Source organism: Ahaetulla prasina, chromosome 9 (genome assembly GCF_028640845.1).
Source record: "Ahaetulla prasina isolate Xishuangbanna chromosome 9, ASM2864084v1, whole genome shotgun sequence".
Taxonomy (NCBI): Eukaryota; Metazoa; Chordata; class Lepidosauria; order Squamata; family Colubridae; genus Ahaetulla; species Ahaetulla prasina.
The window spans coordinates 20167406-20180739 of NC_080547.1; the positions used below are offsets into that span (position 1 = coordinate 20167406).

Here is a 13334-nt window from a genome sequence, read left to right on the forward strand (position 1 = left end):
AGTCACGGCCAATCACCAGGAGACTGTGAGTTCTAGTTCTGCCTTAGGCGGGGCGAGTCAGGGCCAATCACCAGGAGACTGTGAGTTCTAGTCCCGCCTCAGGTATGAAAGCTGGCTAAATGAGTCAGGGCCAATTGCCAGAAGTCTGTGAGTTCTAGTCTCACCTTAGGCTGGCTAGCTGATAGAGCCAAGTTTATTTAAAGCAGCTGTGTTTCAGAATTGTGCAGCTGCTTTAATGAGTCACTGAGAGGCGCTCCGTTTTTTTGGGAAGTAAACCTGAAGCATTGCAGAGCAATTAACACTAGGCTCGTTCTTGTCTAAGGGGAAATGTCCTGCACTGAGATACCTACACACTTCAAAGATACTTCCCTTGTTAATGAAAGCCATTTAGTTAGTCATTACATCCTTGCTAGTTTCCTTGAACAAACATTTACTTTCTTTTATCTAGCAAAAGCAAATCTTTACTTAGGTGTTAGATATGTTAACAGCTTCCTTACTTTGGTAAGAATTGTCCTACAGGAGACAAGAGGGAAAATGCCAGTGTAGACAGAACAGCATCCATGGATATCATTCTACCACCGATCCTCCATTTTAATTCAACTAGATCTTAATTAAAGTAAATGGACAACTGCTGTTGGAAGTCCAATTTTGATGGGAATCCTCAGGGATTCCTTCTGCCTTTCTCAAGGGTCGATTACAACAAAATACCTTATACCACCAGACTTAAAATCCTGGGTTTAGAAAACTTAGAACTCCACCGCTTTCGACATGACCTGAGTTTAACTCATAGAATCATCTTATTACAATGTCCTTCCTGTTGAAGATTACTTCAGCTTCAATCGCAACAATACACAAGCACACAGTAGATTTAAGCTTAATGTTAACCGCTCCAATCTTGATTGCAGAAAATATGACTTCAGTAACAGAGTTGTTAATACTTGGAATGCACTACCAGACTCTGTGGTCTCTTCCCAAAATCCCCAAAGCTTTAACCAAAAACTATCTACTATTGGCCTCACCCCATTCCTTAGAGGTCTGTAAGGGGCGTGCATAAGAGCACCAGCGTGTCTACTGTTCCTGTCCTATTGTTTCCTTCCATTATATCCAATTAATATAGTTATTACATACTTATGCTTATATATATGCTTATATATCGTACAGTTATTTCATGCTTATGCTTATATATACTGTTGTGACAAATAAATAAATAAATAAAATAAAATAAAACGTGATCTGAGCGTGTCAGAGTTTGGCCAATCACTGCAATCATAATTCTCTAGCCTTCTTGGTTTCCCACATTTGGCTGGCATTTTCCCCAAAAGAGGACATCACGAAGGAGGTCTTTTTCTGACCAACCAGCAGGGATACCAGTGAGGAAATTCATAATAAGTCAATCCTAGGGAAGATCAACCCTGACTGCTCTTTAGAAGGCCAGATCCTGAAGATGAAACTCAAATACTTTGGCCACTTAATGAGATGGAAGGACTCCCTGGAGAAGAGCCGAATGCTGGGAACAATTGAGGGCAAAAGAAGAAGGGGATGGCAGAGAACGAGGTGGCTGGATGGAGTCACCGAAGCAGTTGGCATGAGCTTAAACGGGCTCCGGAGGATGGTAGAGGATAGGAAGGCCTGGAGGTACATTGTCCATGGGGTCGCGATGGGTCGGACACGACTTCGTAACTAACAACAACAACAACATTGTTTCTTGTCTTGCCCTCAGGTGCTTTGGAGAATATCTCTTCTTAGATATTGGGGATTAGATAGATAAAGGCACTTCCTGTATTCCTGATTGTTTTATGTGAAGTGCTTTTTTTTTTTTTAGTTTTCGCAACTTCCCTATCGTGCTTCGGGACATGGATTGAACCTTAGTAATCTAAATACAAATAAACAATTTTATCTGTAAAGTGGCAATGAATGACATTTGCGCTTGTATTCCTCCGAAGAATTAAGTGGAGACATTTCTCCAGTTTAAAACCAGACATTTGCAATGTTTGTTCCCTCTGCTCAATCAATCAAGATCTACTTTGGTAAATTAGATGGCTATGACAGGAGGGGGCTGTTCTTTGCTGATTTAATTCTCTTCCCTATGAGAATTCTTTCTCATACAACAATGGGTTATATATCCTTTTCTTCAAACGAGGATTAAGAGCTGTGTTTTTACTGAACTAGACTAGATTGGTTCGGATTCCTACGGATTTAAACCAGACTCCTTTTATAACCACTTACTGTTATGCAACACACGTTGTTTTTTTCTAAAAAGGTATCTTTTATTCTTTTAAAGGAAGATGGAGATCAATGCTCAGATCTTCAGTAGATTGTAATATTAACCTCTGACAGGAACCTGTGCTGACATTCTATTGCACGGAATATTTTTTAATGAAAAGTTCAGGTCCAGATTTAGTCTCTTAATTTGTACTCCACGCCATTTACATGCTACTTCTTCAAGGAGCTTCAATCTTCTTACATTCTTACATTGGTTTAAATAGCCAACACTCCAGAAGATAGGCTCAAGTTACAGAAAGATCTTGACAGACTTGAACATTGGGCGCTATCTAACAAAATGAAATTCAACAGTGAAAAAAGTAAGGTTCTACATTTAGGCAAAAAAACCAAAATGCACAGGTACTGTATATGTGGTACCTTGCTCAATAGTAGTACCTGTGAGAGGGATCTTGGAGTCCTAGTGGACAACCATTTAGATACGAGCCAGCAGTGTGCAGCAGCTGCCAAAAAAGCCAACACAGTTCTGGGCTGCATAAACAGAGGGATAGAATCAAGATCACATGAAGTGTTAGTGCCACTTTATAATGCCTTGGTAAGGCCACACTTGGAATATTGCATCCAGTTTTGGTCGCCAGATGTTAAAAAGATGTTGAGAGTCTAGAAAGAGTGCAGAGAAGAGCAACAAAGATGATTAGGGGATTGGAGGCTAAAACATATGAAGAACGGTTGCAGGAACTCGGTATGCCTAGTTTAATGAAAAGAAGGACTAGGGGAGACATGATAGCAGTGTTCCAATATCTCAGGGGTTGCCACAAAGAAGAGGGAGTCGGGCTGTTCTCCAAAGCACCTGAGGGTAGAACAAGAAGCAATGGGTGGAAACTGATCAAGGAAAGAAGCAACTTAGAACTAAGGAGAAATTTCCTGACAGTTAGAACAATTAATCAGTGGAACAACTTGCCTGCAGAAGCTATAAATGCTCCAACACTGGAAATTTTTAAGAAAATGTTGGATAACCATCTGACTGAGATGGTGTAGGGTTTCCTGCCTGGGCAGGGGGTTGGACTAGAAGGCCTCCAAGGTCCCTTCCAACTCTGTTGTTATATTATATTATATTATAAATATCTAACTCCTTGCAAGTAGCAACTAAGGAAGTAGATTGGTTTGGACACTTCTCTTGCTCTGTGCTAATTGTGGTTGTTTTTTTAAAAAAAATTAAAGATTCAAAATTGACATTCTCAGTCATGGTCCATGTTGCATTTCACCACATTGTCCCAAAGTTGCTTTTTCAAAAGGCAACTGGACTTTGTTTTTTCCTTCAAGACATTTCACTTCTCATCCAAGAAGCTTCTTTAGTTCTGGCTGGATGGTGGAGGATGGAAGGATTTATATTCCTGCGTATATGCTCCACCATTCAGTCAGAACTGAAGAATCTTCTTGGATGGAGAAGCGAAAGGTTTTAAAGAAAAAAAAAACCCAAGAAAGTCCAGTTGCCTTTTGAAAAAGCACTTTTGGGACAACCATGACCTGGATTGACTGAAAATCTCCATAGACGTTCTACCACATTGTTACATTACTCCATTTGCATGGTGTTTTATAGGGGTGGGTTGGTGGGGGTTCGCAGGGGTTCGGGAGAACCTCTAGCTAAGTTTCTGTGCAGTTCAGAGAACCCCCAAATCCCACTCCTGGCTGGCCCCACCCACCCCGCTCTGCCCCTCTCACGAGTCCCCACGTGGCCCGTTTTGGATGCAGATAAGTGTAGGGCGCACACGGAGGCTTGGGAAGGGTGAAAAACAGGCCTACCAGAAGTTCAGGAAGGTCGGAAACGGGGCTGTTTCCAGCCTTCAGAGGGCCTCCAGAGCCTGGGGTGGCAGTTTTCACCTCCTGAAGGCTCGAGGAAAGCCTCCAGAGACCAGGAAAGGCAAAAATGCCCCCACCGCCATGTTGCAGGAGGCCGACTAGGCCCCACTCACCATGGCCACGCCCACCCAGCAACCAGGCAGAGAACCCCCTGCTAACATTTTTGAAGCCCAGCCCTGGTTTTATTTATTTATTTTGTCACACAGTATATATAAGCATAAGCATGAAATAACTATACAATATATAAGCATATATATATATATGAGTATGTAATAACTATATGAAATTGTATACAGTCAAAGGGAACATTAGGACAGGAACGGTAGGCACGTTGGTGCTCTTCTGCACACCCCTTACAGACCACTTAGGAATGGGGTGAGGTCAATAATAGACAGTTTTTGGTTTTTGGTTGACGGTTTTAGAAAGTACCCTTCCTTCTGCCTTAAATTTAAAAGTATTGAATCTCAGGGTTAATTATTTTGAGGGGGGGGGGAGGAAAGAAAATAAAATCGTAAAAAGTTTTCTCTCCTTGCCCTCTGGTTTTTACATGTCTGCTCCTTAGTTGGTTGCAAAGACAGGTTACCCTCTAAATGAAAGTCATAAAACAGGATCCTGATGGCCCAGCAAGAGTGATGCCAAGGAGAATGACGAAAGGTTTTCACTTCTGAGACTTGAACAACTGAAAGCAATAAGAGGAAATGAGAAATTAAACCCTGGAAAATTACTACAAATGGTGTGTTGAATCCGGAGCTTTTCTTTTGGATCTTTGGTTGGTTGGGTGTTTTTTCAAGGCAAACAGATTAAGGCAATGGAAGGAAGCAAAAGTGAGGAGAAATGACCTCCTGCCCTTTCTTGGGAACCTGCTTAAAGTTTAACTGGACTCTCGCTGTTGACCAGCAAGCAGGAGAATAAGTCAGGACAAGAATGCCTATAGGGCCTTTTGTAGCTGACTGCAGACACGGAAATCTGTACTGTTGGGCAGCTGATGCATGTTCCCTGGGTGTTGCCCAATAATAAATGTGGGACACATTTCTCCTGTGACATTCAGGGACATGTTCGAAGTTGTTGCTGAAAGGTTAGAGTGAAGGATGGGAACGGGATGAAGTAGAGTAGGGCAGTAGTGGGTTTCCCTTACCTTCACTACTGGTTCGTTATTGGGAGCGCATGCTCACTCGCTCGCTTTGGGAGGGTGCGGCACTTCCGCGCATGTGCAGAGCTTCCGTGAGGATGTCCAGGCAGGTGGGTGGAGCTTCTTGCCACCGCTACCAGTTCCCCTGAACTGAGGCAAACCAGTAGCAACCGACCACTGGAGTAGGGTAGGATAAAGTAAAACATGCCCTGGTGTCTGCTATCTTCTTGTATTTCTAACTGCAGACTCCAACGCACGAAGGCCAAAAACAAACAAAAAAAGGATAGTGAAAAATGATGAGGGATCAGCAGAGGTTTGTAGAAGCGCCCTCTTCTCCCCCAGATTCTTTAGAACACAAGTGTCAAACTCCAACTTAAATCTGGCCCGTGGGGCCGGCCTGGAAATATCAAAGGACCAACCTGCGAGGCCCACCCTTGCACCCCATTTTTGGTCTCCATGGCCTCCAGAAGCACTTCACGGTCAAAATTGGGGGCCTCCACGCGGCCCATTTTTGGCCAGCAGAGTGCTGCTGGGATGGTTGAAAATGGGCCACCTGGGGTCCCCGTGAAGCCACCACACAGCCTGTTTTTGGCCGGCAAAGTGCTGCAGGAGGCCGTCCAGGTCAAAAACGGGGTGTGAGCCCCCCCGTGCCCCGTTTTGGCCGGCAGGATGCTGCAGGAAGCATCCATCCTGTCTCTCCCCCCCTACTCCCTGCCACCAGCCCATGGAGGAGAACTACAATGCTGAACGGGCCCTTGAAGAAATCCAGTTTGATTCCCCCTGAATTTTGAAAGGCCACCTCTGTCAGCGTTCCAGAACTCCACCCCCCCCCAAATAAAACCTCTGAAGCAAGCATCTTTCAAAGTTCTAGGATAGGTAAACTGTCACATCTGGGAAAATCCGAATCTGAGAGGTCCGGGTTTCCCCTCAGTAAATCAAACCCCTCAAGACCACCCTCTGACTCCTCAGTCGATCATCATGCTCCAATCGCCATCCGTCCCATCTCAAGACAGCACTCCGACCACTCCTTCTCTAGATGTAGGATCGGCCTGACCTTGACCGACAGGAAGAATGCTATTATGTCTAAAGACAACCCCTCTACTAAATCCCTTTCCCACACACGAGAAAGTGGCAGCACGGAAGCTTCCGGACTAATATGGCTTCCAAAGCTGACAATCTCACTTTTATCCAGGGTTGTAAAGACTGAGCCTGCACAGTAGCATCAGATTGGGGGATTTTTGTTGGAGAAGAAAGTCAGAGGGCAGCATTTTTTTTTTTTGAGTAGAATCCCCTCTTTGAAGGGAAGCAATGGCTGGAGCTGATTTTAGAGAGAGGGAGAGGAGCAATATGGCTGCCAGTTGGCTGTGGTGGTTGGATCACCATAAGATGTCCCATTGCACATTTCACTACCCCATTTCTGCAAGTTGTTAAGGGTAAGGGGAGGTCGGGCAACACATCATTACCCAAAATACATCTTCTAAAGATTATAAATAGAAGTTACTGTTTCTCTCCTTCCTTCCTTCCTTCCCTCCTTCCTTCCTTCCTTCCTTCCTTCCTTCCTTCCTTCCTTCCTTCCCTCCCCCTCCCTTCCCTCCCCTTTCCTTTCCTTTCCCTTCCTCTCCTTTCCTTTCCTTCCTCCTCCCTCCCCTCTCTCCTTCCTTCCTTCCTTCCTTCCTTCCTTCCTTCCTTCCTTCCTTCCTTCCTTCCTTCCTTCCTTCCTTCCTTCCTCCTCCTCCCTCCCCTTTCCTTTCCTTTCCTTTCCTTTCCTTTCCTTTCCTTTCCTTCCCTCCCTCCCCCTCCCCCTCTCTCCCTTCCTTTCCTTCCCTTCCTCCCTCTCCCTCCGTCCCTTCTTTCCCTTTCACAAGCGCTCTGGCATAATATTTCAACAAAGCCCTGTTTTCTTGAATTTGCGGATATCCATAATGGCTGGATTCCCACAGGTTAAGCAAAACCAAGTATTGTGTGAATTAATTCTAGGGGTGATGCAGGATCATCTCTGGTCTGCACCTTCTAAACAGGAATCTCTGAAGCAGGAACTCTGAAGCTGTCCTCTCCTAAACCCCGGGAGCCTCCTTTCCTTCTCCGCATTGCCTGCAGCCCAAAATTTGAGATAAAGTGAGCAGTTTAGAGTTACAAGAGATCAGCTGAGAGCTGGGCTCTTGATGCAGGGCAGCCCTCATATGTATAGCTGCCCAGAGTCTTTGGGAGTGGGTGAGCATTGTAAATGCAATTCATTCAATAAACAAACAAGATGACCAACAATCAGGGATGGGCTTCAAAAATTTTAGCAAGGGGTTCTCTGCCCAGTTGATGGGTGGGCGTGGCCTAGTCAGTCTCCTGCATCATGGTGGGGGGTTGTTTTTGCCCTCCCTGGGTTTTGGAGACTTTCCTTGAACCTCCGGAAGGACGAAAACAGCCACCCCAGACTCTGGAGGCCCTTCCCAAACTTCTGGCCCATTTTTCACCCTCCCTGAGCCACTGTGTGTGCTCTGCACTTACCTGCATCCAAAACGGGCTGCGTGGGGACTCCTGAGAGGGGTGGGGTGGGAGGAGCCAGGAGTGGGATTTGGGGGTTCTCCGAACTGCACAGAATCTTAGCTAGAGGTTCTCCCGAACCCCTGTGAACCCCCAGCAACCCAGCCCTGCCTACAATTGCCACATGCATATCATGTGGTCAAGATCCAGAACTTACTTACTTACTTACTTACTTACTTATTTATTTATTTATTTTGTCACAATATCATACGAAAAGATTATATAGTATATAAACATATATATGAGTAAATATAAGGAGGTATAAACATATATATATATATATAGGAAAAAGAAAAGAAAACAATAGGACAGGAACGGTAGGCACGTTTGTGCGCTTATGCACGCCCCTTATGGTCCTCTTAGGAATGGGGTGAGGTCAATAGTAGAAAGTTTTTGGTTAAAGCTTTTGGGATTATGGGAAGAGACCACAGAGTCAGGTAAAGTATTCCAAGCACTGATGATTCTGTTACAGAAGTCATATTTTCTGCAATCTAGATTAAAGCGGTTAACATTAAGTTTACATCTCTTGGTTGCTCTTGTATTATTGCAATTGAAGCTGAAGTAGCCTTTAACAGGAAGAACATTACAGTAGATGATTCTATGAGTTAGACTTAGGTCTTGTCGAAGGCGACGGAGTTCCAAGTTTTCTAAGCCTAGGATTTCAAGTCTGGTGGGATAAGGTATTTTGTTGTTTTCAGAGGAGTGGAGAACTCTTCTTGTAAAATATTTCTGGACACGTTCAATTGTATTGATGTCAGAAATGTGGTATGGGTTCCAGACAGGTGAGCTGTATTCTAGAATTGGTCTAGCAAATGTTTTATATGCTCTGGTTAGTAGTGTGGTGTTTTTGGAAAAGAAGCTACGTAAGATTAGGTTTACAACTCTTAGAGGTTTTTTTGCTATGTAGTTGCAGTGGGCTTTGGCACTTAGATCATTTGACTTGCCTCTGGGAATCCTGAGTTGTTATTTCACCAGGTCCCAACTCAAAACAGGCTACTCTTTCTCACCTGAAAAACCAAAAGGAAACAGCTCTGAGGAATGGGGTTTGCCTGAAAAATTTCTATCCGGATAACGCAAGGGAGAGCCAGTTTGGGATAGTGGTGAAGACACCAAGCTAGAAACCGGGAGATTAGTCCTGCCTTAGACTCAAAGCCAGTTGGGTGACCTTGGGCCAGTCCTTCTCTCTCAGCCCTAGGAAGAAGGAGAAGAGAGGGAGGAGGAGAAGGAGGAGGAGGAGGAAGAAGAAGAAGAAGAAGAAGAAGAAGAAGAAGAAGAAGAAGAAGAAGAAGAAGAAGAAGAAGAAGAAGAAGAAGAAGAGGAAGAAGAAGAAGAAGAAGAAGAAGAAGAAGAAAGCGGCAAGGAAAAACTTCTGAAACCCTGCGAAGAAAACTGCAGGCATGTGTCCTGGCAGTCAACACAGACCGGAAGGCATTAAAAAAAAAAGGATGGGGGTGAAACAAGCCAGTGCAGAGCTTTGAACAAATACTTGTTTTATTAGAAATGTTGCAGTGAAAGTACATCGATACTTGCCCTGTCTTTCAATTGTATATTCATTTCTTTTGCAAAAAAACAACAACCACCAAGTTCTGGTAGTTGGTATGCGGCTTTTTTTTTTTACCCCCTAATCCAATACCAATGAAAATTAAAACCCAAGCAAAATAGAAACAAGGTCTGAGTAGAAGCAACCTAATTTGTCCTTTGTGTTGGGTGGCAGATAGAAGATATTCCTTCTCTGTATTGCCTAGGCAACAACACTTCTCACATATTTCCCTCCTCATGAATTGAAGCACTTCAGGATCATATGTCTTGGGTGCTGTGGTAGGTGTGTGCAATTCTCACAATCAAGGTCTTTCGTAGAGCAGGAGCACAGAAGGTGAATCTCTGTCTCCCCAGACCTCTAAAAGCTGATTCTTGCTCTGCACCATAAATTATAACACTGTTCGTGAGAAAAAAACACAGAAGTTTGTCTTTTATGTCCAGATAAGACAGTTCTAGGCTGCATAAACAGAGGGATAGAATCAAGATCACGTGAAGTGTTAATACCGCTTTATAATGCCTTGGCAAGGCCACATTTGGAATACTGCATCCAGTTTTGGTCGCCACGATGTAAAAAAGATGTGGAGATTCTAGAAAGAGTGCAGAGAAGAGCAACAAAGAGGATTAGGGGACTGGAGGCTAAAACATATGAAGAACGATTGCAGGAACTGGGTATGTCTAGTTTAATGAAAAGAAGGACTAGGGGAGACATGATAGCAGTCTTCCAATATTTCAGGGGCTGCCAGAAATAAGAGGGGGTCAACCTATTCTCCAAAGCACCTGACAAGAAGCAATGGGTGGAAACTAATCAAGGAGAGGAGCAACCTAGAATTAAGGAGAAATTTTCTGACAGTTAGAACAATTAATCAGTGAAACGACTTGCCTCCAGAAGTTGTGAATGCTCCAACACTGGAAGTTTTTAAGAAGAGATTGGATAACCATTTGTCTGAAGTGGTTTAGGGTTTCCTGCCTAAACAGGGGGTTGGACTAGAAGACCTCCAAAGTCCCTTCCAACTCCGTTATTCTATTCTAAATTTCCAGAGGGTTTGCTGGGTGAATGTTCAGCCCCAAAGGAGCCAAAAGTCTTGGGTCATCTTAAAGAGTAACATATGTGGGCCTTCAACTTGGACAAGAGACCTTCAGTTCTGCTTTCAGGTCATAGTGACAATGTCACATTTTGTGCTCTCAAAGTCCACGGTTGCTTTTCCAGTTGGGAGAGATTCCAAACCTTCCCCATATGTCTCTAAAGTAGCGCCACGACAGCATTTGGGCTTAGCACCGGGTTGAGTCACAAAGGAAAACATTTTCAGAAGAGCTCCAGCATGTTGCCAACGTCACTGAGCCCTGATTTATACATGTGCGTTCCTCTCTTGGCCCATTCCCCATCATCTCGTGACATTTTACATCCCGAAATAGGTCATAATGCACCCCAGGTTAAATTTTCTCTTGTCATTTCTCATGCCGCGAGCGTTTTTCTGCAGAGTTAATTCATGCATTCACACACAAAGTCGCCGCTGCCAAATGTACACTGAGCAATCACAAACAAAGTACTTATCAACTCGCTAGTGGTAACTGTGCTACTGTAAGAGCGTCTTGTAACTTTTATCGGTTCCAGCAATGAAAGTGGAGAAAAATACATTACTAGCTGCTTTGAAGGACAGTCATGAGGTAGAATTTAAGCCATTAGTGTTACAGTACCTACCCGAGTTAAGTACCACTTTGGAATGCATCCTTAGGCTATTCTGTAATTCCCTATTTAACAGTCGACTGGAATCTTTTTCCACACGGATAAGTTCTTTAAAGGAAAGAAAAACGCTTATAAGAAATTGTAATAATTCGTCACTCATGCTCTCGTCACTTCTCGCCTGGACTACTGCAATGCTCTCTACACGGGGCTCCCCTTGAAGAGCACTCGGAGGCTTCAGTTGGTCCAGAATGCGGCTGCGCAGGTGATAGAGGGAGCACTCGTGGCTCCCATATAACACCTATCCTGCGCAAGCTGCACTGGCTGCCTGTGGTCTTCCGGGTGCAATTCAAGGTGTTGGTGACCACCCTTAAAGTGCTCCATGGCTTAGGACCGGGTTATTTACGGGATCGCCTTCTGCCACCGTTTGCCTCCCACCGACCCGTGCGCTCCCATAGGGAGGGCCTCCTCAGGGTGCCGTCAGCCAAACAATGTCGGCTGGCGACCCCCAGGGAGAGGACCTTCTCTGTGGGGGCCCCTACCCTCTGGAACGAGTTTCCCCCAGGACTTTGTCAACTTCCTGATCTCCGGACTTTTCGCCGCGAGCTGAAGACGTATTTATTTTTCCGCGCAGGACTGGCATAGTATTAGTATTAGTATTTGTAATTTTAAATGGGATTTTATGGTTTATGTATTTTAATTTAGGGGCCAAATTTAATAAGTTTTTTAGCATTGTTTTTATTTGTATTGTATCTATGGCTTGTTGATTTTATCCGGCTGTGCACCGCCCTGAGTCCTTCGGGAGAAGGGCGATATAAAAATTAAATTATTATTATTATTATTATTATTATTATTATTATTATTATTATTATTATTATTATTATTATTATTATTATTATTATTATTATTATTATTATTATTATTAATTCCATTTCTCCCTTTTAATTCAGAGTGACTGCTGGGAATGTTTAAATACTTCCAGAAACATTTCGCACTGCACTGGGCCGAATGCAAGAGACGGAGGTCACGTCTGGTGTCAAAAGATGGAAGGTGTAACATAGAATTTGGGAATGTCAAAGAAGAGTCGCGATTTGTTTTCTTGATTGACATCTGGACCACCATCCTGGATCTCAGGTGGAGGTATAAGATGACCATATTTATTTCAGCTTTCTTGGGAAGCTGGTTCCTTTTTGGTCTTCTTTGGTATATAGTGGCCTACATCCATCAAGATCTGCCAGAGTTCAGCCCTTCTATAAATCACACACCATGTGTAGATAACATCAATGGCTTGACCTCAGCTTTTCTTTTCTCCCTGGAGACCCAGGTCACTATCGGCTATGGGTTCAGGTGTGTTACGGAACAGTGTGCCACCGCCATTTTTCTTCTCATCTTTCAATCTATCCTAGGAGTTATCATCAACTCCTTCATGTGTGGGGCCATTCTGGCCAAAATCTCCAGACCCAAAAAGAGAGCGAAAACCATCACCTTTAGCAAAAACGCTGTGATTAGTAAACGAGGTGGAAAACTCTGTCTTCTCATCCGGGTGGCCAACCTCAGGAAAAGCCTGCTGATTGGAAGTCATATCTACGGCAAACTCTTGAAAACCACCATCACACCTGAAGGAGAGACAATCATCTTGGATCAAGTCAACATCCATTTTATGGTTGACGCGGGCAATGAGAACCTCTTCTTCATCTGCCCCTTGACGATTTACCATGTCATCGACAGGCACAGCCCCTTCTTTCACATGTCAGCCGATACCCTCCTTCAACATGACTTTGAGCTGGTGGTGTTTCTGGATGGCACCGTAGAATCCACCAGCGCGACTTGCCAAGTACGGACATCTTACATTGCTGAAGAGGTCCTGTGGGGTTATCGCTTTGCCCCCATTGTTTCGAAGACCAAAGAAGGGAAATACAGGGTGGACTTCCACAACTTCAGCAAAACTGTGGAAGTGGAAACTCCACATTGTGCGTTTTGCCTCTACAACGAGAAGGACGCGAAAGCCAAGGCAAAGATGGGATTTGACAACCCTGCCTTTGTGTTCCAGGAAGTTAGTGAATCCAGTGAGACAAAGATGTGACTTTATTGTCCTGTGGGACTCACATGTGTGCTTGCTTTTTAAAATGCCTGGGATGTCCCGGGCATACCAAATTATTTTCTGTTGGGGGAAAAAAAATGAACTGTTGATCATAGCAATTGTGATCCAACCAGAAAAGACTATGAAGTGCCCTGTTTTCCCGAAAATAAGACCTCCCCTGATAATAAGCCCAAACAGGCTTTTGAACACATGTGCTAAAATAAGCCTCCCCCCGAAAATAAGCCCTCCCTGAAAATATTGAAACATAGAGCTGGAAATCAGGTAAGACT

The 13334-nt window shown here is 44.0% G+C and overlaps 1 protein-coding gene across 1 annotated transcript; it reads left to right on the forward strand.

The window, feature by feature from the left end:
• The first annotated feature begins 11928 nt into the window (after positions 1-11928).
• KCNJ1 (potassium inwardly rectifying channel subfamily J member 1) lies at positions 11929-13047 on the forward strand. Its single transcript, XM_058194561.1, has one exon. The coding sequence runs from the start codon at positions 11929-11931 to the stop codon at positions 13045-13047; it is 1119 nt and encodes a 372-aa protein (XP_058050544.1).
• The last annotated feature ends 287 nt before the right edge of the window (positions 13048-13334 follow it).

What these genes read in the sequence shown, in the direction of transcription:
- KCNJ1 (XM_058194561.1), top strand. Translation starts at nt 11,929, where the DNA reads ATGTTTAAATACTTCCAGAAACATTTCGCACTGCACTGGGCCGAATGC.